The 26,667-nt window shown below is 36.2% G+C and overlaps 1 protein-coding gene across 2 annotated transcripts; it reads left to right on the plus strand.

Moving 5' to 3' along the window:
- LOC107572232 (Golgi apparatus protein 1-like) lies at positions 1-26,417 on the plus strand. Of its 2 annotated transcripts, XM_016258661.1 has the most exons (17): positions 1-329; positions 5,720-5,749; positions 7,598-7,684; positions 7,774-7,989; positions 9,299-9,499; positions 9,576-9,647; positions 11,192-11,378; positions 11,464-11,675; positions 17,441-17,562; positions 17,927-18,028; positions 20,544-20,697; positions 20,823-20,867; positions 24,513-24,650; positions 25,623-25,709; positions 25,861-25,923; positions 26,032-26,145; positions 26,229-26,417. In XM_016258661.1, exons 1-17 carry the CDS (start codon positions 30-32, stop codon positions 26,319-26,321), a joined length of 2,223 nt encoding a protein of 740 aa, XP_016114147.1. In that variant the 5' UTR covers positions 1-29; the 3' UTR covers positions 26,322-26,417. The 2 variants fall into 2 exon arrangements, with proteins under 2 accessions (XP_016114147.1, XP_016114148.1); XM_016258662.1 differs by lacking the exon at positions 20,823-20,867 and having other exon boundaries at positions 26,229-26,416.
- Positions 26,418-26,667: the final 250 nt, after the last annotated feature.

A 26,667-nucleotide genomic window follows, 5' to 3' on the forward strand; every position in this document is an offset into this window, starting at 1 on the left:
AGTAGGATTCGTAACTTCTCTCAGCGAAGATGGCGGCGTGTAGACGTGTGCAGCGACTGCTGCTGTTGATGTTCATCTGCGGCTGGATTGGTTCTGCTCATGGAGGCAAATCGGACACTGAAAACGCCGCAGAGAATGCCGAAAGAGGTAAAAATGGAGCGGGAGAGGGGAAAGCGGCGGCGCCGGACGGGGCCTCCTCGGTGCGGCGCAGCGGCGGCTGGAAGCTCGCGGAGGAGGCGGCCTGTCGGGAGGACGTGAGCCGGATCTGCCCCAAACACGCCTGGAACAACAACCTGGCCGTGCTCGAGTGCCTGCAGGACCGAAAAGACGTAAGAAAACAAGGCCGAGACTGTATAGTCTGTGAGTGCGTGGCGATTAAAGCCACGTTTAGAGCAGAACTGACTGATCATCAGTCTACATAGTAACAGTTACAGTAACACACATCTGGATCCGCAGAGTCTTTGTGCATTTGCGCGACATTCAGAAGTTAAACATCATATAGATTCATAAGGAACATATATATATATTTAAAAACCAGGAGCAGTATGACAAGTAAAGGCTTCTGAATGCCACATACAGGTAGTTTTTATAAGCATCACGATTAATATGGTGAAAAAATGTGTTTCCTGTTTATAGCTGTGTCTCAATCCCTAATGAGCTGCCTACTTTGGAGCTCACCGATACGCCCAAATGTGCTGTCTGAGTCAGCTGAGTTCCCCAGCACACTCAGTGAAGTCACCTGCACTGTTGTGGTTTCTGTATAGTTCTCATGGTTGGCATGGACGAGGATGGCTTGTGTACTGGATTTCTGCTTCAGAGACTGGATGCTTTTGTTGTTTGGCTTGACTGACTGGTTGTGCAGTGTTCGTTTGTCGAGGGTTCTCTGAACAAATATGGGATATGTGAGCACTGCTATTAGTTAGTCAAGGATTAGCCATTGTTTGGTGGAACAGCACCGACTTTTGAATCGTTGCATGATCACAAACACGGAAGCAATATGACCATTGAGGTCCTTGTGTAATAATTGCTTCTGAAGTGTCATGTTTATTGCCAGTGTTTGCTCAGATAGGTGTGTAATTCGAGCCATCCAAGCTCTTAGTTACTGATTACATGAACAACCCCTTTACTTTTGTTGAATGGCTCTTAAAGGATTCGTTCACTTCCAGGCTGTTCGTCACAGTTGCGGGTTATTTCTCAGCTGTTGGTCACAGTTGCGGGTTATTTCTCTGGCTGTTCGTCACAGTTCCGGGTTATTTCTCTGGCTGTTCGTCACAGTTGCGGGTTATTTCTCTGGCTGTAAATGAACTTTAGACTTTATCTTCCTATGGAGATATCACTGTCAGTGAGAGTACTGCAAGGTCAATTATTTACTGTGCAGTGTTCCTTATTGTTTCTCATAAATAAAGACTGAATGGAGATGGTTTGTTTACCTCCATTATTTATAAAAGACCCTGGTGGCTTTATGAAATGCTGTTTTCTCAAATAAAATACTGACACAGCTGGAGAACAGATCTTGTCACCAGGCCATTTATATGATGTTGAGGGGACAACAAGTTGCGTCCACTAAGCAGTGATTCTGGTCTGTAAACTCTATCCTAATATCTCTTCATGATCATACAGAGTTTTAAGAGTAATATTGTATTTTTTACTTGCATTGTGTGTGTATTATAGACAGATGCAGCATAATTGCACAGAGAAGCTATATATTTGTCAGTAGCTTTAAATCCTTTTAGAGTTGATAAACCCCGTTACAACTATCAAAGGCTAATACGACGCTCTCAGCACAGGCTGAGGTCAAAATGGTTTGCTGTGTCTTTGATTGGATTTGGATGCCGTTTTTAGTAACATTGTGACACTTATCAAGGCCTTCAGCTCCATGGGAACCAAGAATTACACGCTTGATATTTACAGCAGCCGTTTACAGCTGTCCTGTGCTATGCCGGGGATGCTTTCTGCCTGGGCTTGTTCTCAGCTGTTCAAATAAAGATCAGTGTCAAGTCATCACGGTTAGGGAGACCCTGCTGTTATGTTGATTGCTCTTGACTGCTGAGGTTTTCGCATCACAAAGAGCAGTTTATTAGTGGAGGAATAAAATGTAATTAAAAGGCCTCTATTTTTCTTTAAAGCTGCCAAATCCGATGTTGAAGACATACTCTCTCAGTTTATTCAGATATTGACCTTCTGTCTAATTCCTCATGTTACCGCATGCTCATATTTGTCAAATACTTTCGTTTTTATTCAGATGGTGCTTTGTTTGTCACTTAAGTGATTGCAGTGAATGTCACACATTTGTCAAACTTAACTGCTCAATCGGCTATCACGAGACTGTTGTAAAATATTTGTTCTTCTTGTCATGCCAAACATTGCTGTACAGCTTAACCTTTTGGTTCCTTCTGTTTGAAGAATCGCACAGGGAAGAGAGTATCCTAAAGTGAATTATACCAAAATTAAAGCTATGTTTAATTTGACATTAGGGCTGCTCAGTTATGGCAAAAATCATAATCACGATTATTGTGGTCAATATTGTAATCACGATGATTATGAGTGGGCCACATGACCAAAACGTTATACGAGTGATTTATTTAAAGATAATGATATAGCCTATATCAAATAAAAATGTTCTGTAAATAAGGTTGCTATGACATCTAGCTACATTTTAGAGACCAGCGAAATTTCACAATTCTCAATAGGGCTGCAGAATACTAGGGTAACTAATATTAGTAAAAAACAATAAAGATACAAATGAAACAAAAAAGTCAAGCATAGCCCAGGCTATTCAGTTAACAGCCTTCAACAGAAATGTAATAATTGAATGTAAAATAAAACGGCATAGTCTTCACTGTAAGAATTACATTTCCTTTGTTTCTTATTAAAGCTACACAAGTCCTTCAGTCAAGAGCAGTGAGTGATTTTGTCTTTTGTTGATTACTATTAAGCACACAGTCAGCAGCAGGAATATTAGTCTGCTGTCACTTTAAGAGCCGCACGGATCCAATTTACTGTTACGCACGTATTTTCATTCTTAACTGTTTACGTTCACTTATTACATAACCGATGAGGGTTTATGTGAATTATCACCAAGCGCCGCATTTGGACACATTTTTTGCGTGTATTTGACCGTTTAAGCGCGTACCTAACTAAACGTTCTGTGTTCTGTTCCATCTCTGAGCGCATGCACAGAAATCCTCCTGAGGAACAGCGCAAGTTCTCTCGCGCTTTCATAAACCTGAATAAATCAAATAAACTTTGATCAATCAAGCACGTCCCATTTTGCAAGTCATGTTACATGATTTTACTGATTTGCACGTGAAATCTGACTTTTATGGAGGAGGGAAAGGGAGTAGAATGGGGCGTAATAATAGTTTTATCTCGATTATTGTTTTTCCATAATCGTTGGAGGCCGAAATCGAAACTGTATTTTGATTAATTGCACAGCTCTATTTGACATGCATATTACCAGCGTGTTGGTCATGTTTCGTTATGTTAGTCTTAAAGGGATCGTTCATGCAAAAATGAAAATTCTGTCAGTAATTACTCACCCTCATGTCGTTCCAAACCCCTAATACCTTCGTTCATCTTGGACTATTTTAACAATATCCTTACAACCTTTCTGGGTATGTTTCAGTTGCATTGCTGTCTATGGAGGGTCAGAAAGCTCTCGGATTTCATCAAAAATATTTTAATTTGTGTTCTGAAGATGAACGAAGGTCTTACGGGTTTAGAACGACATGAGGGTGAGTAATTAATGACAGAATTTTCATTTTTGGGTGAACTAACCCTTTAAACAATGTGCTTTGTTATTTGAAACTCAGAGTATTTACTCCGCACACATTTGATTCTCCTGGAGAGTGTGAACAAACATCCTCCCAGCGTGAAATAATGTCAATCCATCAGCTTATAATGTGAAATTTGGTACTACTAAAAACTTAAAGGCTAAAAAATTTAAAGTTTTTTTTGGCATGTATTCATGGATGTATGTTGATATTTTTTCATTCTGTTTAATCTTTGTAATCTAAAGTGTAAAAAGGAGCTTGAAGTTTAATCCGGTTATTGTTATGAATTTTCTTACTCAAATGTTTAAACAAGCATGCTAATTATTAGATAGAGACATCATCTAAAACTCTTAATAAATATTAGCAGTCCACATGGGATGTGCAGCAGGAAGAGAGCGAGGACTAAGCTGATTTCTGTTTGCATCTAGTCTTAATTTTCACCTCCCCTCTCCCTGGTGTCACAAATTAACGAAAATACATTTCGAAAGGCAAAAAGTAAATATAACACACGCCTACAAACATTAGCAACAGTCAGTATTTTACACATTGCTTACTAGGAAACCAGTTGCCCAACAACTGCGAATGGTCTAGATTTTTTGTCTTCTTATTGTAGTGTTGACATTTTTAAAGGGATAGTTCAACCAAAAATGAAAGTTACCTCATGATTTACTCCCCCTCTAGCCGTCCTAAGTGTTATATGACTTTCTTCTTTCAGACAAATCCAATCGGAGTTATATTGAAAAATGTCTTGGCTCTTCCAAGCTTTATAATGGCAGTGAATGGGTTTTATTATTCAATAGTCCGATAGAAGTCCATTAAAGTGCATCCATCCATCATAAAAGGTGCCCCACACGGCTCTGGGGGTGAATAAAGGCCTCCTGAAGTGAATAGTTAATTTTAGTAAAAAAAAACTAAATACCCATATTTAAAACTTTATAAATGGTAATCTCTAGTTTCTGCTAACTGTCGTATGCTCGTTCATTCCGACGGATGATGTAGGCGTAGCGTTAGCTCTGGTGAGAATATGCTAGTCTTGTGAAAACAACATTTGTTTACAGGAGCAAAGGAAGCAAAGTTTCCTTACTTTAGCAAAGGAAAACCAGTCTCCTCTTGGCTTATATCCAAATCCTCCGACATTTTTCTTTACAAACCCTCGTTTTGCACTTCTACTTCGTGACCGGTGTTTTGTTTTGCTCTCTCAGCTGCGCTTGCGCTTACGGAGATTATGGTTTATAAAGTTTTAAATATGGATATTTTTCTTACAAAAACGCATCGATTCACTTCAGGAAGCCTTTATTCACCCCCCGGAGCCGTGTGAGGCACTTTTTATGATGGATGGATGCACTTTATTTTTTTGGACTATTGGAATAGTAACACCCATTCACTGCCATTATGAAGCTGGGAAGAGCCAGGATATTTTTTAATGTAACTCTGATTGGATTCATCTGAAAGAATAAAGTCATATACACCTTGGATGGCTTGAGGGTGAGTAAATCATGGGCTAATTTTCATTTTTGGGTGAACTATCTCTTTAAGCATAGCTTAAGCCTAGTTTGCATTGTAAAACTGTTTCTTGGCTCTTTGGTCTTTTATCCTCTTTAAAGCAGCAGTGTTACAGCCGTACACATTCAGACGGACATTTTTTTGGTCACTGCAGTGTGTGTCGCACAATATTTTGAGCGTCCCACAAGGATTGTAGTCAAGTTAAACATTTAAAAAATGCACTTTGAGGCACTGCGTTCGGTTATATTGTTGTGCTCGTTCTACCTGTTTGTGAACACAAGAAAATGTTTTAAACACCCCTTAAAAATCGGGGCCTGGGGAACCCGAAACCTGTCTAATTATACAGGGCTAGTCTGTCTTGAAAATCATGTAGTTCTGAACCTGCCTGTTACTTTTGTCTGTGTGAACACTTATAATTTATACTCCTCTTAATCTCTCTTCAGGAGACTGAAATCGCTGCAGACTGCAATCATGTAAGTGTTTACACACTATTTCTGTTATTTTTGTTCCTGGATGTTGATCTGAATGACAGTTGATGGTTAAACCCAGCCATACTACAGCAGGAGTTTGTTATTTTGTTGATATTTCAACTAGTGATCGACCGATATTGATTTTTTATAACGATACGATACCAATTATTTGCATGTTTATGTGCCCGATAACCGATATGCAGAACCGATATTTATTTACTGTTATAAAGTAAATAAATGACTAAGTGAAGTAAGAACATACTTAACTTTGGTTTTTCCTCTTTTCAGTCTTTTTTTTTTTGTTTTATTTGTTTTTTATGTGTTGAAAATTTGCAGTCGTTCATGTTAAACTTAATCTTCATACTACAACAATAAAAAAACATTTTATTTATAAAAAGCATCAACAGCAACAACACTAATATTAACAATAAGAAAAAATAAATGTCTAATGTTTTCAAATGGAGAAAATAAATAAAGGACAGGAGTCATATCAACTTCATTTTAAACTACAGTTTTAGTAGGTTTATAAGCTGTTTAATAGCTACAGACTCAGTCAAGAATAGTTCACTGGATAATGTTAATTCAATGAATAATATTCTCTGGAATATTTGAATATAACAAACAAAACATAATTTTATTGCATTTCTCAACTGGAATGTTATATCAGAATTATTAATAATGTTTTTGTCCTTAGATTATGAAATGCCTGCTGACAGCGCAGTTTATCTATGCAGTTACACAGAACTATACTCAAACTGCGATCGCTTGCGGAGATAATAAATCATTAATTTCCATAGAGTTGTATTTATTTAGATGTTTATTAGTGAAATATTGGTTATATAGTAAATGTTAATACAATTTAGTGTATTTTAAACAAATTAATCTTGTTAAAAGTTACATGCGGTGGCCGTGCTGGAGCATTCCCTGAGCGTCAACCCGAGTGAGTGAACAGCAATATCAAAGCGGCTTCACGAGACTAATGATGAACATAGACAACAGACAGAGAATTAAATTCAGAGCTTTTATTTCCAACATGCGCTTATTCATGGCTGTATTATTTAACTCATGCAAAGTTACGTCTTTATTGGGAAAGGACTTTACGGATTATCTTACGTGACTCCATGAGTTGGTCTCTATTTCTTAGAGCCAAGCTGCATAAACTACATATCAGGCATTTATGTAATGCATCTAATTTGTGCATAAATGGCTGTTATGTTAAATAAAGTTTACTAACTACAGCAAATCAAGTACCTGCACCATGCCGTTGTTGTTGTCTCGTCTCCCCTCAGACGCGCTGCAATGGCGATCCTGCGCGCAATTTTCAAAACACCCACAAGATGGTGGCGTTTATCGGTGAATCCGATATTACAAAACCGATATCCCATTATGGTAAAATGCTTAAATATCGGTAAAAATATCGGTAAATCGATATATCGGTCGATCTCTAATTTCAACCCAAAAATGAGTTTAACTATCCTTGAGCCATACATGTGAATGTTTTGGGTTTTGTTTTATTTTATCATTATTATTATTATTATTATTTTTAACAAATATACACATTGTCACTTTCAAATAATGTGAAATATTTAATCTTTTGGTTTATTTTAGATTTTTTTTTCAGTTAGTCTAATGACTGAGTTATACATTTTTTTAATTTATATAATTTAAAATAATAAAAATAAATATTACATAATAAAAATATAAACTTTATTTTAGTGTTGTTATTGCTCAGGAGATATATATTTAAAAAAAAAAAAAAAAAAAGTTTAGTTGATTAAAATTCATTCAGCACTGTAAGATTAGCCTAAGTTATGTTATTGTAGCAAATAAAATGTCCTGTTTTATTTTTAGCTGCTATGGAACTATAAGTTCAATCTGACGACTGATCCAAAGTTCGAGTCTGTCGCCGTTGAGGTGTGCAAGACCACCATCAGTGGGGTAAGTATGCATGGAGGCGGCAAAGCAAAACAAGCTTTTATCTCAAACTTGACCACAAAGTCACTAAACCATTTACAATAATTTTTCAGATTAAGGAGTGTGCCGCTGAGGAACGTGGGAAGGGTTACCTGGTGTCGTGTTTAGTAGATCACCGCACCAACATCTCAGAGTACCAGTGTAACCAGTACATCACCAAGATGACCAGCATCGTCTTCAGCGATTACCGGCTGATTTGCGGCTTCATGGACAAGTGCAAGGACGACATCAACAAACTGCACTGTGGAAGCGTCAACACTGGAGACAAGGTAAGCCCAGGTGCACTGTGGGTAACTGAAAGTAGCAGTATGACCACAGTCTTCGAAAAAGGATGTAACACTTATTTTTTTAAACCACTGTTTACTTTCTGATGCTCTCTGATAACAGCGCCAGTATTTCTAGCAGCTCTGCAAGTTTGTGTTACATCATTGTCAAATACAGGACTGTAGGCGAACACTAAAGCAACAAATACAGGCTTTTTAGACATTTTAAGCATCTGTGCAACTCTGCTCTTGTTCTTGAAATGGTTTCATAAAACCGTTCTGACAGTTTCAGTTATTTTTTTTTTTTACTGGATATTTAATTATGCAAGCTCATTTAATTTATTTTAACATTTAGATTACCTTTGCCATTATTTAACACTCATTTTAAGTTTAAATGTATTACAATATAGCCTAATTAAAATGATATTTAATAACACAAATGAAATTTGTTAACTCAAAATGAATATCAATTTCTTATACTGTACATTACAATATTGCAATGCCTAATTTAACTTTGAAGCAATTAAAATAACTGCTTTTTTTTTTTTTTTTTGGCAAAATAATATCGACTTTTAACATCAGTCATTTATTGATTTATAAGGCATAATGGCAATTAATAAGCATGTCAATATCTTGTAGCATTATAATAAGGATACTTCACCCACAAATGAAAATTGCCATAAATTCCTTCGTCGTCAGAAACCAATAAGACTTTCGTTCATCTTTGAAACACAATATTTTAATGAAACCTGAGAGATCTTTGTCACTCCAAGTCCTTTCCACTGTAACTGTTACACTTGAAAAAGTTCTTAAAGACCTAAAAATAATCCATATGAATTGAGCGGATTTAATTTAGGCTTTTATTCACATTTAAACGTTGATCAGCAGCGTGCACATAAAGCACATCAAATATGGTCAACAGAAGATCGAACTTGCTTGTTTGATGCACAAAAACCTACGAGGTTTGTTCTCGCACATCAAGCATGAACGATGAACAGAAAAAAGATGAGCAAAAGACTTACGGGTTTGTATCGGCATGAGGGGGAAAAAATGACTCTGAACTTTCCCATTAAATTCATTTGATCCAAGTTCGTGTAGCTCTGATCAGCCTGACAGACAGTGCTCTGTTGTTATGGGAGCCGTCAACTGATTCAAAGGCAGCTGGCTAGTTCTTCAGTTGAGCCGGTTCAGCTTTCAATCAGCTGGTCTGAGATTCACAACTGCAGTTCTAGAGACCAGGACGGCTTGTTAAACTGCCATGAGAGTACTCTGTGCCCTGTTCTCTGTCCTGAGCGCACATGGCCGTTCTCTACAGGACATCCACTCTCAGGGCGAGGTGATCGCGTGTCTGGAGAAAGGCCTGGTGAGTGAAGCCGAGGAGCAGCCGGCCATCACCATCAAAGAGGACTGTAAGAAGTCAATCATGCGTGTGGCCGAACTCTCCTCCGACGACTTCCACCTCGACCGCCATCTCTACTTCGCCTGTCGGGAAGACCGCGAACGCTACTGCGAAAACGTAAGCCGTGATCCTCTAATACACGCTCACTGTGCACTTCCGCTACTAATGGTGTGCTCTTTTCTGTTTGTTTCAGACTCCAGCAGGAGAAGGAAAGGTCTACAAATGTCTGTTCAACCACAAATTTGAGGAGAGCATGTCGGACAAAGTACGTCTGGTTTGCTGAGAACGGCTTATAGTGATGGTGTACAGAGAAAATGGGCAGAATAGTTCACACTTGACACTAGTTATAACACATCCACACATAACCACAGCCCAGTCTTCCTCTTCCTTTACAAATGCCTTTTATGCAAAGATTTAGTTGTTTTACCCTTGACCCAGACTGGTGTTATTGGTAACAAAAACCATTGAAAGGCATTTTTCGGTAATTGAAACAAAGCTGAAATTAAATTAGAGAGAAAGTTTACAAGAGAAATAAAACAGCTAAATGAAATAAGTTTGTTGAAGTACTAGAATTACTAAAACTGAAATAAAAAATACTTTTATAGAGCTATATAGAAATAGAAAGGACATAAAATTACTAAAACCTAAACTTAACTTAAAATGAACTAAACTAATATTAAAATAATCTGAAATATAAAAATAAAAGCTAATTCAAAATTATAAATATGTATTATGGTGTTTCTTTTTCAATCGATAAATTCTACTACTGCTTTTGTTATTAATATACAAATAATACTACTATTTTAGTATTATTAATGTACTAATTTATAAATTTATAATTAACGTATTCATTATAAATGATTCTAAAATAACATTGACCCAGACATTCAATCTTCAATGATTATTGTTCAAATTAGTGCTGTCAAACGATTAATCGCATCCTAAATAAGTTTTTGTTTACATAATGTGTTTGGTCTGTGTATATTTATTATGTATATATAAATACACACACATACATATTTTTAAAATATTTACGTTTGTGTGTGTGTGTATATGTATGTGTGTGTATATATATATATATATATATATATTCAAATATAATTTATATTATTTATAAATATTAATATTTTATATATAAACAAAACATTTTTTCTTAAATATATACATGCGTGCGTGTGTGTTTATATATACATAAAAAATATACCCAGTACAAACACACACATTATGTAAACAAAAACTTTTATTTTGGATGCGATTAATCGTTTGACAGCACTAATTAAAATGTATATTATTTTATTAATAAAATATATTATTTTAAAATATAATTAGGCATTAGGGGTGTTGCAATATTGACAATAACTGTAAATCAAATATTATCATGTTAATAATAATCATACTAAATAATTTTTATTCTCATACACTATTGGCCAATTATCAATTGATTCATTCAAGATGAATTCAAGATGAATTTGACTGATAGCATTATAGTAATTATTTGTATTATTTGTCAAATGTTCTCTAGATAATTGGCGCATTAATCATGTAGAGAAAATCTGATGTTGTGACAGCTCTACTACGTTTGCGATGTTTCATTTTAAAATGGTTGCACACTTGCTGTGGTGCTCGTGAGAAATATGAGTTCAAGTCTGACTCGTGTCTTTTATCTATTTTCCCTTTTTTTTAAATTTTTTATCCATAATTTCTTCTGGTCTATTTATTTACCTAGCTGTTAAAATGAAAAATTGCTTAAACATTTATTTATTATTAAACTTTTCTCCAATTAAACGTAAGTATCTGTGTTTTCCGCAGTGCAAGGACGCTCTTTCCACTCGTCAGAAGCTGATCGCTCAGGACTACAAGGTCAGCTACTCACTGGCTAAAGCCTGCAAACCGGACCTGCGGAAATACCGCTGCAACATGGACACGGCCATGCCTCGAGCCAGAGAGGCCAAGCTCTCGTACCTGCTGCTGTGTCTGGAGGCAGCCGTGCACCGAGGTGAGGCTTCTGATGCGATGTGGACGGACACAGGCTCTGCCCCCTACAGTTTTGTTTTCCACATGTTTTGGTTCTTGCTCCGCAGGTCAAACTGTGAGCGGCGAGTGTCAGGGAGAGATGCTGGACTACAGGCGCATGCTGATGGAAGATTACTCGCTCAGTCCCGAGATCGTGCTGCATTGCAGAGGGGAGATTGACACGCACTGCTCTGGCCTGCACCACAAGGGTCGAACCCTGCACTGCCTCATGAGGGTGTCCCGGGACAAGGGCATCTTGGAAGGCCACTGCCAGAAAGCTGTGAGTTTTAATGCACTTTGATACGCTCACTTGCTGGTTGGTCCGGTCGATATCGTGAATAACACTGATACATTCAGTATTAGCAATGGGTCGATATGTTGTCCAGGCCAATTAATGCCTGCTAGCTGGCGTTATTTTTGGGGGGATATATTTTGGTATAACTGTGGCCATTTGGCTGATGAACAGAAACAATATTTTCCCTGATCGTGTCAAAACAAACTATATTAACGACTTGGTAAAATTACAATACAAAATGTTTTTTTTTTTTTCATGTTTTTTTTTTTTCATTAGAGAGATAGATATCGCTCTTTCTATCTATCCATCTATCTATATCGCTCTAAATATTTAGTATTTTAGTATTTGTTTGATTTTGATTTTTCAGTTTAATTTTTTTTTATTCTTTTTGTTTTTGTTAATATATATCTATATCTGTTGATTTTTGTATATGTTTGTTTGTATTTATTTATTTATTTTTTGATTTTGAGATTTAGTTTTTAGTAATTAGTGTTTTGTTTTTAGTATTTAGAATTATTTTTTGTTTGTTTTTTGTTTTAGTTTTGTTTTGGTTTTAGTTTTTAGATCGATATCGCTGTATCTAGTGTCTTTTTGTTTTTTTATTTTTATTTTAAATTTTTAATTTTTTTGTAAATTAGGGGGTATTTGTGTTGATTTTTGTCTTAAATTTTTTTAGTTTTTTTTTTTTTTTTTTAGATGGATATCCATATCTATTGATTTTTGTGAAGGTTTTTTGTGTTTTCTTTGTTTTTGTGATTTAGTTTTTTTATTAGTATATTGATATTTTTGTTTTTCTTTTTAGTGTTTGCTTTTTGTTTTGTTTTTGTTTTGATTTTAGTTTTTAGATAGAAAGAAAGAAAGAGAAAGAATTTAACATTTTGAATACCCTTTTCTCTGGCTGTTTAGTCAAAATATTGATTATTCTGATAAAAAAAGAAATGCATAAATATGAAGATATTCAAAATATCACCAAGAGGCTGAAAAATATCAAGATAATTGTGTGCATTCATTGTGTTCCAGTACTTCCTGTGATTAATGAACTGAGGTCGAATTGATTTAACTCGTGAATAAAGTCGTGAGATATTCATTCATGTTAAATAATGCAGCGGCTGTGATGAATGACTCTGATTATGGCTTTCATTTGTTGTTGTTTGTTTTTTATTGTCATTTGTTTTTAGTGTGTTTTTTTTGGTAGTTGTTTTTTGGGTTTTATTATCATTTGTTTTTTGTTTTTATCATTTGTTTTTAGTGTTTTTTTTTGTTGTTTGTTTTTTATTGTCATTTGTTTTTAGTGGGGTTTTTTTGTAGTTGATTTTGGTTTTTATTATCATTTGGTTTTTGTTTTTATCATTTGTTTTTAGTGTTTTTTTTTTTGTTGTTGTTTGTTTTTTATTCTTATTTGTTTTTAGTGTGTTTTTTTTGGTAGTTGTTTTTTGGGTTTTATTATCATTTGTTTTTTGTTTTTATCATTTGTTTTTAGTGTTTTTTTTTGTTGTTTGTTTTTTATTGTCATTTGTTTTTAGTGGGGTTTTTTTGTAGTTGATTTTGGTTTTTATTATCATTTGGTTTTTGTTTTTATCATTTGTTTTTAGTGTTTTTTTGTTGTTGTTTGTTTTTTATTGTCATTTGTTTTTAGTGGGGTTTTTTTGTAGTTGATTTTGGTTTTTATTATCATTTGGTTTTTGTTTTTATCATTTGTTTTTAGTGGGGTTTTTTTGTTGTTGTTTTCTTTGTTTTTATTTATTAAATTTTTTTCCCTTTGTTTTTGTTTAGTTTTTATTTGTTTTTTGTTTGTTTGGTGTGTTTTTTTTATTTTCTTTCTTTTTTCAGGGTGGCCGTGGGTCCTTAAGTATTAAAATGTCTTAAATTATTTTTTCCTAAAAAAAAAGTCCTTAAAAATCTTAATGTCTTAAATTCAGATTCAGTGAGTCTTAAATATTTTTGGTCACATTACCGCAAAAATGTCTCCAGTCTGATGGACCCAGAGACAATGTTTTGCTGTAACCAGTTTACAATCACTGGACAGACTGAAGATTTCTCCCCCACTGTAGTTACCGCTTCACCAGCGGAAGCAGAGTACAGGTGGAACAGCAGCTCGCTCCACAGCCTCCTAGCTACTGTAAACAGGTTAATGCAAGTTTACTGAAAAATGGCTCGAGAATTTTACTTGCCCGACAGGACAAATAGCCTGATTAAAACTTTAAAACTTTAGAATAACTAGTGATGCATCAAAACGTGAGAATGATTGTTTTGATTTGATTACATTCAGCTTAAACAGCGATACAGCGATTCTGCTATCAGTGTGGCGCTGTTGAGGCTCGTGCTGCCTCTCTCTGTGACAGACTTTCGTGGAGAAATCAAATCAAATGAGCGTAACAGCACACATAAAGAAACCCACAGAACAAACATACTGAGGTGAAAGTGCAAAAATGTTTCGTTTATTGACAACACGATGTAGTTAAGTAACATACAAACATGACAAAGGGGCTGTTTTGCTGAATATTTTGACACTTGCAAATGTTACATTGACTTTAGTTCAACAAACAAGTGGTTAAACTTTCATTTTAGGCACAATCGACTGTTTTGTTCTATTTCACCAATAAAAAATTGTTCCAAAGCTCAGAACAGAAGTATTGCACATTCTCCGATCAACACTCGCCGTTTTGTTACTGAATGATTCAGCGATTTGAACGAATCTGTTGAAGGAATAAGTGATTTACCGCCACCTACTGGCAGTTTAGTCTCATGTTTAAAAGTATGCATTTTCCCCCAACATTTCTTAGTTGTATATTCAGTTTTATTTAAAACATTAATCTCATAACATTATTTACTGCAGTTGTAATGTTTGCATTGTAAATTATTTAATTTGATTGGTAACAGCCCTGTAGTGTATATTGAATTTCTTGATCAATTATAATAATTTTGCCAGGAAAGATGACGCATACATTTAATAAGGTAAAAAAATATTGGCCTCTATAAAGGTAAATAACATCCTGGGGTAAATATTAAAAACATGCAGGTTTAAGAATGTAAAAGCTGTTAGAAGACTGATTGAAAATATGGATGCGGTGCTTTTGTGGGGATATTTTGAATGGAATATTATCTGCTGATATGAAAAGTTCACTGTATATCGTAATGATAAATAACATTTTTGACAGCGATGATATTTTATTTTTACGTTAAACATATTAAATATTACATATACGTATGTAATATAATGTGTATTTCCATCATAAGTTTGTTCTTAAATTTCACATAAGGTGGTATTAAAATTTAAATTTAACTTGTATATATCTGTAGACAGCCTGTTGTTTTTTTGTTGTTGTTTTTTGAGCAGGTCAAAACTACCGTCACAGCCAGGTTAATTTTGTCACATAATGATCTTAAAAACCTGAGATTTGTTCCTTTAAATCTCTTTAACCGAGACATTGTCAACAAACAGCTTTGAAAGTTCCTGTTCATATATCTGACGAGGTCAAATGTGAGTTCATGTTCAAACATTTCCCTGTGGTTCTGGTTACAGACTGGACCCTATCCTGTACAAAAAGTGTCAGAACGATGCGTCCCGCATCTGTCACACTCACGGCTGGAACGAGACCAGCGAGTTCATGCCGCCCGGAGCCGTTTTCTCCTGTCTGTACCGGCACGCTTACCGCACCGAGATGCAGGGACGACGGGTACGACTAACACTCACTGAACACCCTCATGTTACACTCTAGACATTAACCTCTGCATTGTGAGTTTTCAGAAAATAGGACATTGAGAAACCATAGCTTATCTGTGGCTTCCTAAATGTAACTAGGGTTCATCAGAAACTTCTGATGTAAGTTCGGACGAGAGGTCAAATGTAAGTATCCTCTGGTTCCTTAAGGAGGAGAATCTCACAAACCTGTCCAAAGCATGACTCTGCTGCATTTCACCTCAGAAACATGGACAAATAAATGATTTAGCATACAAACAATTTAACCCGTTTTTACTATTAACATTTTATGCATTGTTGCATTATTTTATTGTACATTAAGTTACCTCCCTCAATTCTCATTGCTATAATTCAGGAAGAAAATGCAAAAAATATAATATATATATATATATTCAATAATTCACAAGTCAAATTATATACTGTGTCCTCCAATAATATTGGTACCCTTGGTAAATATGAGCAAAGGCAGCTGTGAAAATAATTCTGCATTGTTTATCTTTTTGATCTTTCATTCAAAAAATTCACAATATTCTAACCTATCATTGAAGCAAAACAATTGAAAGTGGGGGGAAAATCTCATTATGAAATAAATGTTTTTCTCCAATGCATGTTGGCCACAATTATTGGCACCCCTAGACATTTTTATGAGTAAAATATCGCTGAAGTATTTCAGTACATTGAGCACACCAGGGTGACTAGGAGCATGAAACTCTCCAGCCATGGCTTCCTGTTCCACAGGATTATAAATATGAGGAACACAAAGGACAAATTCCCTTAATCATCCATCACAAGGAGTAAAACCAAAGAATAGTTCTGATGTGCAGAACCAAACTGTTGAGCTTCACAAAACAGAAAGTGGCTGTAAGAAAAGAGTTAGAGCATTTCAAATCCCCATTTCCACCATCAGGGCAATAATTAAAGGGGTCATATGATGCTTTTTTTAAAGATCATTATTTGGTGTAACAGAATATGTTGACATGCTTTAATGTTCAAAAAACACATTCTTTTTCAAATACTGTACATTATTGTAAGTCCTCTATGCCCCGCCTCTCTCAAACGCTTGGTTTTCTACAAAGTCCCTTCTTCCGACAAGCCAGTCTCTTCTGATTGGCCAGCTGACCCAGTGCATTGTGATTGGCCGAACACCGCAAGCACTCGTCGGAAATGTAACCGCCCTTACCATAATCGCGAGCTTCAGCTTTCAAAATAAATGTAAAGACAGCCCGAAAGGGGAACAGAGTCTCATGACAGACACAGTGATGAATATGTGTGTGCAGTACACAAGCCACGGTTAAGACAGCTGACTCCACTGTGATGTGTCTGCTCTCTCTCGCTCTCTCTCTCTGGCACACACACACACACACACACACCTCTCTCTCTCTCGCACGCACACACACACCTCTCTCTCTCGCTCGCGCGCACACACACACAAAAACACACACCGCTATCTCTCTCCGATATCGCTGTATCTAGTGTCTTTTTGTTTTTTTATTTTTATTTTAAATTTTTAATTTTTTTGTAAATTAGGGGGTATTTGTGTTGATTTTTGTCTTAAATTTTTTTAGTTTTTTTTTTTATTTTTTAGATGGATATCCATATCTATTGATTTTTGTGAAGGTTTTTTGTGTTTTCTTTGTTTTTGTGATTTAGTTTTTTTATTAGTATATTGATATTTTTGTTTTTCTTTTTAGTGTTTGCTTTTTGTTTTGTTTTTGTTTTGATTTTAGTTTTTAGATAGAAAGAAAGAAAGAGAAAGAATTTAACATTTTGAATACCCTTTTCTCTGGCTGTTTAGTCAAAATATTGATTATTCTGATAAAAAAAGAAATGCATAAATATGAAGATATTCAAAATATCACCAAGAGGCTGAAAAATATCAAGATAATTGTGTGCATTCATTGTGTTCCAGTACTTCCTGTGATTAATGAACTGAGGTCGAATTGATTTAACTCGTGAATAAAGTCGTGAGATATTCATTCATGTTAAATAATGCAGCGGCTGTGATGAATGACTCTGATTATGGCTTTCATAACTGTCTGTGTCCCATCAGCTCCAGACACTGATACAGGAAACAGACCCCGGGGCTGACTATCGCATTGATCGCGCTCTGAATGAGGCCTGCGAGTCCGTCATCCAGACCGCCTGCAAACACATCCGAAACGGAGACCCCATGTGAGTGCTCTTGTGTGTGAAATATTAGGCCCAGAGCTCCAGCTAGAAAGCATTTCTGCTGGTAAACATGAAATGCTCCAGGAATAAGTTTGCTTAGTCATCATTTACTCATCCTTTTCATTTCAAACATGATGGGGTTTTTTTTTCATTCTTTGAAATTGAACAAATATTAGAGATGTTTTGCATGTGCTTGAGGCACTGCATATGACACTGCAATAATAGCTCTGACCAAACCTGTTCTGCCATAAACTTTCCAGTATGCTGATCGATCTTTACATTTGACCTTGTTTCTGTCAGTTCATATTCGAGTAGAAGCTCTGAAGGTGGTGTATAATATATTTTTGGTGTGTGTGTGTGTGTGTAGGATCCTGTCTTGTCTGATGGAGCATCTGTACACTGATAAGATGGTTGAAGACTGTGAACACAGATTGCTAGAGCTGCAGTACTTCATCTCCAGAGACTGGAAGTGAGTCACAAACCTCAAGAGTTTAGGTTTTATTCCACACTTTTGATTTGAATCCCACTTTTAATCCCATTTATATACCTTTTGAATGATACTCTTCGGGTGCTTTCTTTTCAGAAAGAATGCAGTAGAGCTACTTGTGTGTCGCTATTTAAAAGAATGTTACTTTGTAAAAGAGAAATCATGTGGTGACAGGATTGAACACGAAATGAGACGCGGCTAAATATTACGATGCTAATATAAAGTTTTTTTTATTTTTTATTATTATTATTGTCATTTGTTTTTAGTGGGGTTTTTTTGTAGTTGATTTTGGTTTTTATTATCATTTGGTTTTTGTTTTTATCATTTGTTTTTAGTGTTTTTTTTTTTGTTGTTGTTTGTTTTTTATTGTCATTTGTTTTTAGTGTGTTTTTTTTGGTAGTTGTTTTTTGGGTTTTATTATCATTTGTTTTTTGTTTTTATCATTTGTTTTTAGTGTTTTTTTTTGTTGTTTGTTTTTTATTGTCATTTGTTTTTAGTGGGGTTTTTTTGTAGTTGATTTTGGTTTTTATTATCATTTGGTTTTTGTTTTTATCATTTGTTTTTAGTGGTTTTTTGTTGTTGTTTGTTTTTTATTGTCATTTGTTTTTAGTGGGGTTTTTTTGTAGTTGATTTTGGTTTTTATTATCATTTGGTTTTTGTTTTTATCATTTGTTTTTAGTGGGGTTTTTTTGTTGTTGTTTTCTTTGTTTTTATTTATTAAATTTTTTTCCCTTTGTTTTTGTTTAGTTTTTATTTGTTTTTTGTTTGTTTGGTGTGTTTTTTTTATTTTCTTTCTTTTTTCAGGGTGGCCGTGGGTCCTTAAGTATTAAAATGTCTTAAATTATTTTTTCCTAAAAAAAAAGTCCTTAAAAATCTTAATGTCTTAAATTCAGATTCAGTGAGTCTTAAATATTTTTGGTCACATTACCGCAAAAATGTCTCCAGTCTGATGGACCCAGAGACAATGTTTTGCTGTAACCAGTTTACAATCACTGGACAGACTGAAGATTTCTCCCCCACTGTAGTTACCGCTTCACCAGCGGAAGCAGAGTACAGGTGGAACAGCAGCTCGCTCCACAGCCTCCTAGCTACTGTAAACAGGTTAATGCAAGTTTACTGAAAAATGGCTCGAGAATTTTACTTGCCCGACAGGACAAATAGCCTGATTAAAACTTTAGTGACAATAAATAACTAGTGATGCATCAAAACGTGAGAATGATTGTTTTGATTTGATTACATTCAGCTTAAACAGCGATTGTTGTTTACTGCTATCAGTGTGGCGCTGTTGAGGCTCGTGCTGCCTCTCTCTGTGACAGACTTTCGTGGAGAAATCAAATCAAATGAGCGTAACAGCACACATAAAGAAACCCACAGAACAAACATACTGAGGTGAAAGTGCAAAAATGTTTCGTTTATTGACAACACGATGTAGTTAAGTAACATACAAACATGACAAAGGGGCTGTTTTGCTGAATATTTTGACACTTGCAAATGTTACATTGACTTTAGTTCAACAAACAAGTGGTTAAACTTTCATTTTAGGCACAATCGACTGTTTTGTTCTATTTCACCAATAAAAAATTGTTCCAAAGCTCAGAACAGAAGTATTGCACATTCTCCGATCAACACTCGCCGTTTTGTTACTGAATGATTCAGCGATTTGAACGAATCTGTTGAAGGAATAAGTGATTTACCGCCACCTACTGGCAGTTTAGTCTCATGTTTAAAAGTATGCATTTTCCCCCAACATTTCTTAGTTGTATATTCAGTTTTATTTAAAACATTAATCTCATAACATTATTTACTGCAGTTGTAATGTTTGCATTGTAAATTATTTAATTTGATTGGTAACAGCCCTGTAGTGTATATTGAATTTCTTGATCAATTATAATAATTTTGCCAGGAAAGATGACGCATACATTTAATAAGGTAAAAAAATATTGGCCTCTATAAAGGTAAATAACATCCTGGGGTAAATATTAAAAACATGCAGGTTTAAGAATGTAAAAGCTGTTAGAAGACTGATTGAAAATATGGATGCGGTGCTTTTGTGGGGATATTTTGAATGGAATATTATCTGCTGATATGAAAAGTTCACTGTATATCGTAATGATAAATAACATTTTTGACAGCGATGATATTTTATTTTTACGTTAAACATATTAAATATTACATATACGTATGTAATATAATGTGTATTTCCATCATAAGTTTGTTCTTAAATTTCACATAAGGTGGTATTAAAATTTAAATTTAACTTGTATATATCTGTAGACAGCCTGTTGTTTTTTTGTTGTTGTTTTTTGAGCAGGTCAAAACTACCGTCACAGCCAGGTTAATTTTGTCACATAATGATCTTAAAAACCTGAGATTTGTTCCTTTAAATCTCTTTAACCGAGACATTGTCAACAAACAGCTTTGAAAGTTCCTGTTCATATATCTGACGAGGTCAAATGTGAGTTCATGTTCAAACATTTCCCTGTGGTTCTGGTTACAGACTGGACCCTATCCTGTACAAAAAGTGTCAGAACGATGCGTCCCGCATCTGTCACACTCACGGCTGGAACGAGACCAGCGAGTTCATGCCGCCCGGAGCCGTTTTCTCCTGTCTGTACCGGCACGCTTACCGCACCGAGATGCAGGGACGACGGGTACGACTAACACTCACTGAACACCCTCATGTTACACTCTAGACATTAACCTCTGCATTGTGAGTTTTCAGAAAATAGGACATTGAGAAACCATAGCTTATCTGTGGCTTCCTAAATGTAACTAGGGTTCATCAGAAACTTCTGATGTAAGTTCGGACGAGAGGTCAAATGTAAGTATCCTCTGGTTCCTTAAGGAGGAGAATCTCACAAACCTGTCCAAAGCATGACTCTGCTGCATTTCACCTCAGAAACATGGACAAATAAATGATTTAGCATACAAACAATTTAACCCGTTTTTACTATTAACATTTTATGCATTGTTGCATTATTTTATTGTACATTAAGTTACCTCCCTCAATTCTCATTGCTATAATTCAGGAAGAAAATGCAAAAAATATAATATATATATATATATTCAATAATTCACAAGTCAAATTATATACTGTGTCCTCCAATAATATTGGTACCCTTGGTAAATATGAGCAAAGGCAGCTGTGAAAATAATTCTGCATTGTTTATCTTTTTGATCTTTCATTCAAAAAATTCACAATATTCTAACCTATCATTGAAGCAAAACAATTGAAAGTGGGGGGAAAATCTCATTATGAAATAAATGTTTTTCTCCAATGCATGTTGGCCACAATTATTGGCACCCCTAGACATTTTTATGAGTAAAATATCGCTGAAGTATTTCAGTACATTGAGCACACCAGGGTGACTAGGAGCATGAAACTCTCCAGCCATGGCTTCCTGTTCCACAGGATTATAAATATGAGGAACACAAAGGACAAATTCCCTTAATCATCCATCACAAGGAGTAAAACCAAAGAATAGTTCTGATGTGCAGAACCAAACTGTTGAGCTTCACAAAACAGAAAGTGGCTGTAAGAAAAGAGTTAGAGCATTTCAAATCCCCATTTCCACCATCAGGGCAATAATTAAAGGGGTCATATGATGCTTTTTTTAAAGATCATTATTTGGTGTAACAGAATATGTTGACATGCTTTAATGTTCAAAAAACACATTCTTTTTCAAATACTGTACATTATTGTAAGTCCTCTATGCCCCGCCTCTCTCAAACGCTTGGTTTTCTACAAAGTCCCTTCTTCCGACAAGCCAGTCTCTTCTGATTGGCCAGCTGACCCAGTGCATTGTGATTGGCCGAACACCGCAAGCACTCGTCGGAAATGTAACCGCCCTTACCATAATCGCGAGCTTCAGCTTTCAAAATAAATGTAAAGACAGCCCGAAAGGGGAACAGAGTCTCATGACAGACACAGTGATGAATATGTGTGTGCAGTACACAAGCCACGGTTAAGACAGCTGACTCCACTGTGATGTGTCTGCTCTCTCTCGCTCTCTCTCTCTGGCACACACACACACACACACACACCTCTCTCTCTCTCGCACGCACACACACACCTCTCTCTCTCGCTCGCGCGCACACACACACACACACACACACCGCTCTCTCTCTCTGTCTCTCGCTCACACACACACACACACACACACACGATGCGCAAAACGCATTTGAACAGTCAATAGCAAATACTTAAACTAATAACAAAACAGTAGCTGATTCAGAAGCGCCAGATCGTCATAGCAAAGTCAGAATTACCTCCTCTCCTAGGTTCACGAAACGGTCGTCCATAAAATGCATTGCTGTTCTGTTGTAAGTAATCTTAAAGATTCCTAAATGCATCTACTTTCGGAAGGCCAAATAAAGTGCTCTTGCTTTCACCTAGAAACACACAGCGTCTCCCTGACATGCTGCTTCAACACTAACTGCGGTTACTGAAACCACGCCTTCTTTCTTTGCGTGCACATTTGGGCGGCATTATGCAAATATTTCCACATAGTGAGGTAGATATGTGGGGGCGTGTTAGAACGAGCCGTTTTAGGGGGGCGTGGCAGAGTCTTAACTTTTATAAAGAATATCTCTTTGGTTTTGAGACTTTAGTCTTTGCAACTTCAGGGATCTTATCTACGCACAATCAGCTTGTAACACTCCAAAGAGAAAGGAAAACTTGAAATCGCATCATATGACCCCTTTAATAAGTTCCAGTCAACTAAAGATGTTGTAAATCTGTCTGGGAGAGGACGCGTGTCTGTATCGTCCTCCTAATGCAGGGTGAGGAGGAGCGTTTGAGTGGCCAAAGACTCTCCTAAAAAAAACAAAAAACTCCAGCATATTCTGTTGTCAGGCACGACTGGAACTTTGAACGGGACTGGCTTCTATGGTCAAATGAAACTTAAAAAATTGCTTTTTGGCAGCAAACCCACCAGATTTGGTGCAGACGGGGATAAAAAGTAGCTCATGTCCACGGTTAAATATACTACTCGATCTTTAATGTCGTGGGCCTGTTTTTCTGCCGCAGGTCCTGGACATCTTGTTCAGATACATGGCATCATATGGCACTTTTCCACTGAATGGTACGGCTTTGCTTAAGTAGTACCACCTCGGTTGAGCCGTACCGATATTAAAATGTGACGTGTTAACACTGCCGATCACTGATTGGTCAGAGAGAATCGCCAGCAGCGTCATTGGATTTGCGACACAAGGCACCAAACCAGCGGCACAGCTAGTCTATAATCGGTACTATCTGCAGTGGAAAAGCGAGCCGAGCCGTGTCGAGTCGTACCATGCAGTGGAAAAACTGCCTCTGTTAGAAATCTTATAATAGGCCGTGGTTGGATCTTCCATCAGGACAATGATCCAAAACAAACATTAAAATCAACACAGAAATGTGTCATTGAGCACAAAATGAAGGTTCTGTCATGGCCGTCCCTGTCCCCTGAGCTGAACCCTATAGAAAATGAGTGTGGTGAACTGAAGAGGAGAAGCACCATCATGGAGCTGGGAATCTGAAGAGTCTGGAGAGATTCTGGATGAAGGAATGCTCTCTGATCTCTTGTCAGGTGTTCTCCAAACTCATCCGGCATTATAGAAGAAAACTCAGAGCTGTTATCTTGGCAAAAGGACGTTGCAATAATTGTGGCCAACATGAACTAGAGAAAAACATTTATTTCATAATGAGATTTCCCCCCCACTGTTTCCATTGTTTTATTTCAATGAAAGGATAGAATATTGTGCTTTAATATAATATTTTTTTTTGACTGAAATATCAAAAGGATAAATGATGCAGATTTATTTTCACAGCCGCCTTTGCTCATATTTACCAATATTAGTGGAGGGCACTGTACATTTTATTTATTTGTGTTTTATTTATACATCATACAAGTACTTTATTGTACTTTATTAAAATCATCATAAATTAATGTCACGGTGCAGAAAATCTTAATGGTCTCAAAATGGTGTTCAAGCAAAACATACATATTTTTCTTAGTTGGTTTTTGTTGTGAAATATGACTCGGTTATGTTCTTGACAGGTCTGGTGATGTTCACTCTAAGAGTAAATGTGATGAAGCTACAGATGCATGTTCACAGCAAATTAGCAGGGACAAATCAAAATCATCTTCCTTTGCCGAGACTGAAATCACATTAATTCATGTTGTGGGCTTTAAATGAGAAGTGATTGACAGGAAATTAACTCGAATGATGTGGGTCTTGGGAGTTTGTTTACAGACTAATCTAAAAATAATCAAATCTAATAATTCTTGTGTAATGTTTATGGTAATGGTATCAAAATTCATGACACCCGTCAGACCCGTGCACCCAGATCGCTGTTTGTAGAAGGATCCAGAACTGTGTGTACGGGTCTGATTGATTGGTTGTGGGTCTGTTTGTATGCTTTAGGTGTGTGTGTGTGTGTGTGTGTATAAGTATGTGCTAATGTGTGCGAGTCGATCTGTAGTTATCTCGGGACTGTAAAACGGAGGTTCAGAGGATCCTCCACCAGAGGGCCCTGGATGTGAAACTGGATCCGGAGCTGCAGCAGCGATGCATGACAGACCTTGGGAAGTGGTGCAGTGAGAAGACTGAAGCTGGACAGGTCAGTATGACACTAATTATAACTGTCATTTTCCATGGGTTAGGTGCAATGAAATCCTTTTTTCCTTCTTAAAGGAAAGTGGTCTTGTTTTCTGTTCATATTATGAGGATTACATTCTTTGCAACCCTGTTACTACAATGTAGGACTTGATGTTAAAATGGATATAAAAAATAACTACAAAAATGCACAATACAATTACTAAATTATATTACATTAAAATTAATTACATAAAAAATGCAAGTACAATATAAAAAGAAATTAATAAATAAATACTATTTCCATATAAAAATTATAATAGGATCTCAGTGATTCGAAAACAACTCTGTCACCTTTCATAGATAGTATGCAATTAAATCCTTTTTTTCTTCTTCTTACAAAGGGACAGAGCCGTTTTTTGTTGTTTTGTTTTTTTTATTTTATGTATACAATTTTTGCAACCCTGTTACTTAAAGTTAGGTTTTGTCATTTTTAAAAAAAATTACTGTGGTAACAGGGTTGAATGATTGTGTGAATGCTGTCAGCACTACAGTATTTGTAAAGCTTGATAAAATTGAATGCTTTTTTGCAGTGTTTCATGAAGATTCCAGTAATGTTACTTCCTGTGTGTCACAATTTTAAGAAATGTTAGGAATGTTATGTGGTAACAGGATTGAACACAAAATGGGTGAAGTATTACAACGGTAATATAATGCCAATTAGGTTTTAATTGTTGCACGTAAGATGGTCAGCTTCTAAAATGAGACTACTGGTGATGCTAAGTTTATTTTATATTTTATGTTGGATAATGATTTTTTAAAAACATGAGATTTGTGCCTGTAATTCTCTCCAAAACGTCTTGGGATGCCAACAAATGTTTCATATTTGTGGAAAGTGGCAGTTACGCAAACACCGTTTGAATGTAAAATTTGCAGTGAAATTCCCAGTTCTGTAGTGAAGCATTGCTCCGTGTTTGTGTGTGTTTTTGTCTGTCAGGAATTGGAGTGCTTACAGGATCATTTAGATGAACTGGTCACTAGCTGCAGGGATGTGGTGGGAAACCTCACAGAATTGGAGTCCGAGGTACAAAATAAAATCCTTTTGTGATTTTTACAGCAGTTTGACTCTGAAATTAAAAAACCTCAGTGTCTATATTTGGGTGCTATTGTTCTCTGCTGGACGTGAGACGTCTGGGTTTGGGTTTGGACTGATTTTGGTGTGTCTGGTTTTCCAGGACATTCAGATTGAGGCCTTGTTGATTCGAGCCTGTGAACCCGTGATCCAGTCCTACTGTCATGTAAGTCGCAAATCATTTTTTCATCACTGTAATAAATATACTAAGTAGCTTGGTTTTGTTTTTTCATTTGCCCCGTTTTTTTTTTTTTAACCTCTGTTTGTTTTGCAGGAGGTGGCCGATAATCAGATAGACACAGGGGACTTGATGGAGTGTCTCGTTGCTAATAAGCACCAGAAGGAAATGAACGAGAAATGCACCGTCGGAGTCACACACTTCCAGCTGGTACGTCTGACGAATACACACTCGCTCTTCCTATGGTTACTACTGTTGTGTCTCAACCGTCCATTTCTCCTCCTCATCCTCAGATCCAGATGAAGGACTTTCGCTTCTCGTACAAGTTCAAGATGGCGTGCAAGGAGGACGTGCTCAAACTGTGCCCCAACATCAAAAAGAAGTGAGCGCCTGGCTGTCAAACAAAGCAAATGTTTCATAACTGCTTTTATGCGTTTTTTTGCATTTATGCAAGTTTTATGTTGTCCTCAAGAGTAATATTGCAATTGTTGTTTTAACGATGTGTGAGCTGACATTATGTATATGCAAAAAAACTAACAAAAATACGTCTTGAGTCCAAAAGCATTCGCTGTGTGATGAAGCCTATTAGAATATAGTTGAAATGCCCATAATTCCAGTTATAAATGCAAAAAAAAATCCCTGTATGGGTTTTAGTTTGTGTTTAGAAGATATGTAGTTAAGCAATATCACACAAGTAAGAGTGCTGTTTTCCTTATTATCGATGCCTAGGTT

The sequence above is a fragment of the Sinocyclocheilus grahami genome, unplaced genomic scaffold (genome assembly GCF_001515645.1).
Source record: "Sinocyclocheilus grahami isolate Dianchi unplaced genomic scaffold, SAMN03320097.WGS_v1.1 scaffold1720.1, whole genome shotgun sequence".
Classification (NCBI taxonomy): domain Eukaryota; kingdom Metazoa; phylum Chordata; class Actinopteri; order Cypriniformes; family Cyprinidae; genus Sinocyclocheilus; species Sinocyclocheilus grahami.

Coding starts and splice junctions, on each gene's coding strand:
- LOC107572232 (XM_016258661.1), top strand. CDS start 30: ATGGCGGCGTGTAGACGTGTGCAGCGACTGCTGCTGTTGATGTTCATC. Junction 11,676..17,440: donor AAGGCCACTGCCAGAAAGCT/GTGAGTTTTAAT, acceptor GTGTCCCATCAG/CTCCAGACACTGATACAGGA. Junction 18,029..20,543: donor TTCATCTCCAGAGACTGGAA/GTGAGTCACAAA, acceptor TTCTGGTTACAG/ACTGGACCCTATCCTGTACA.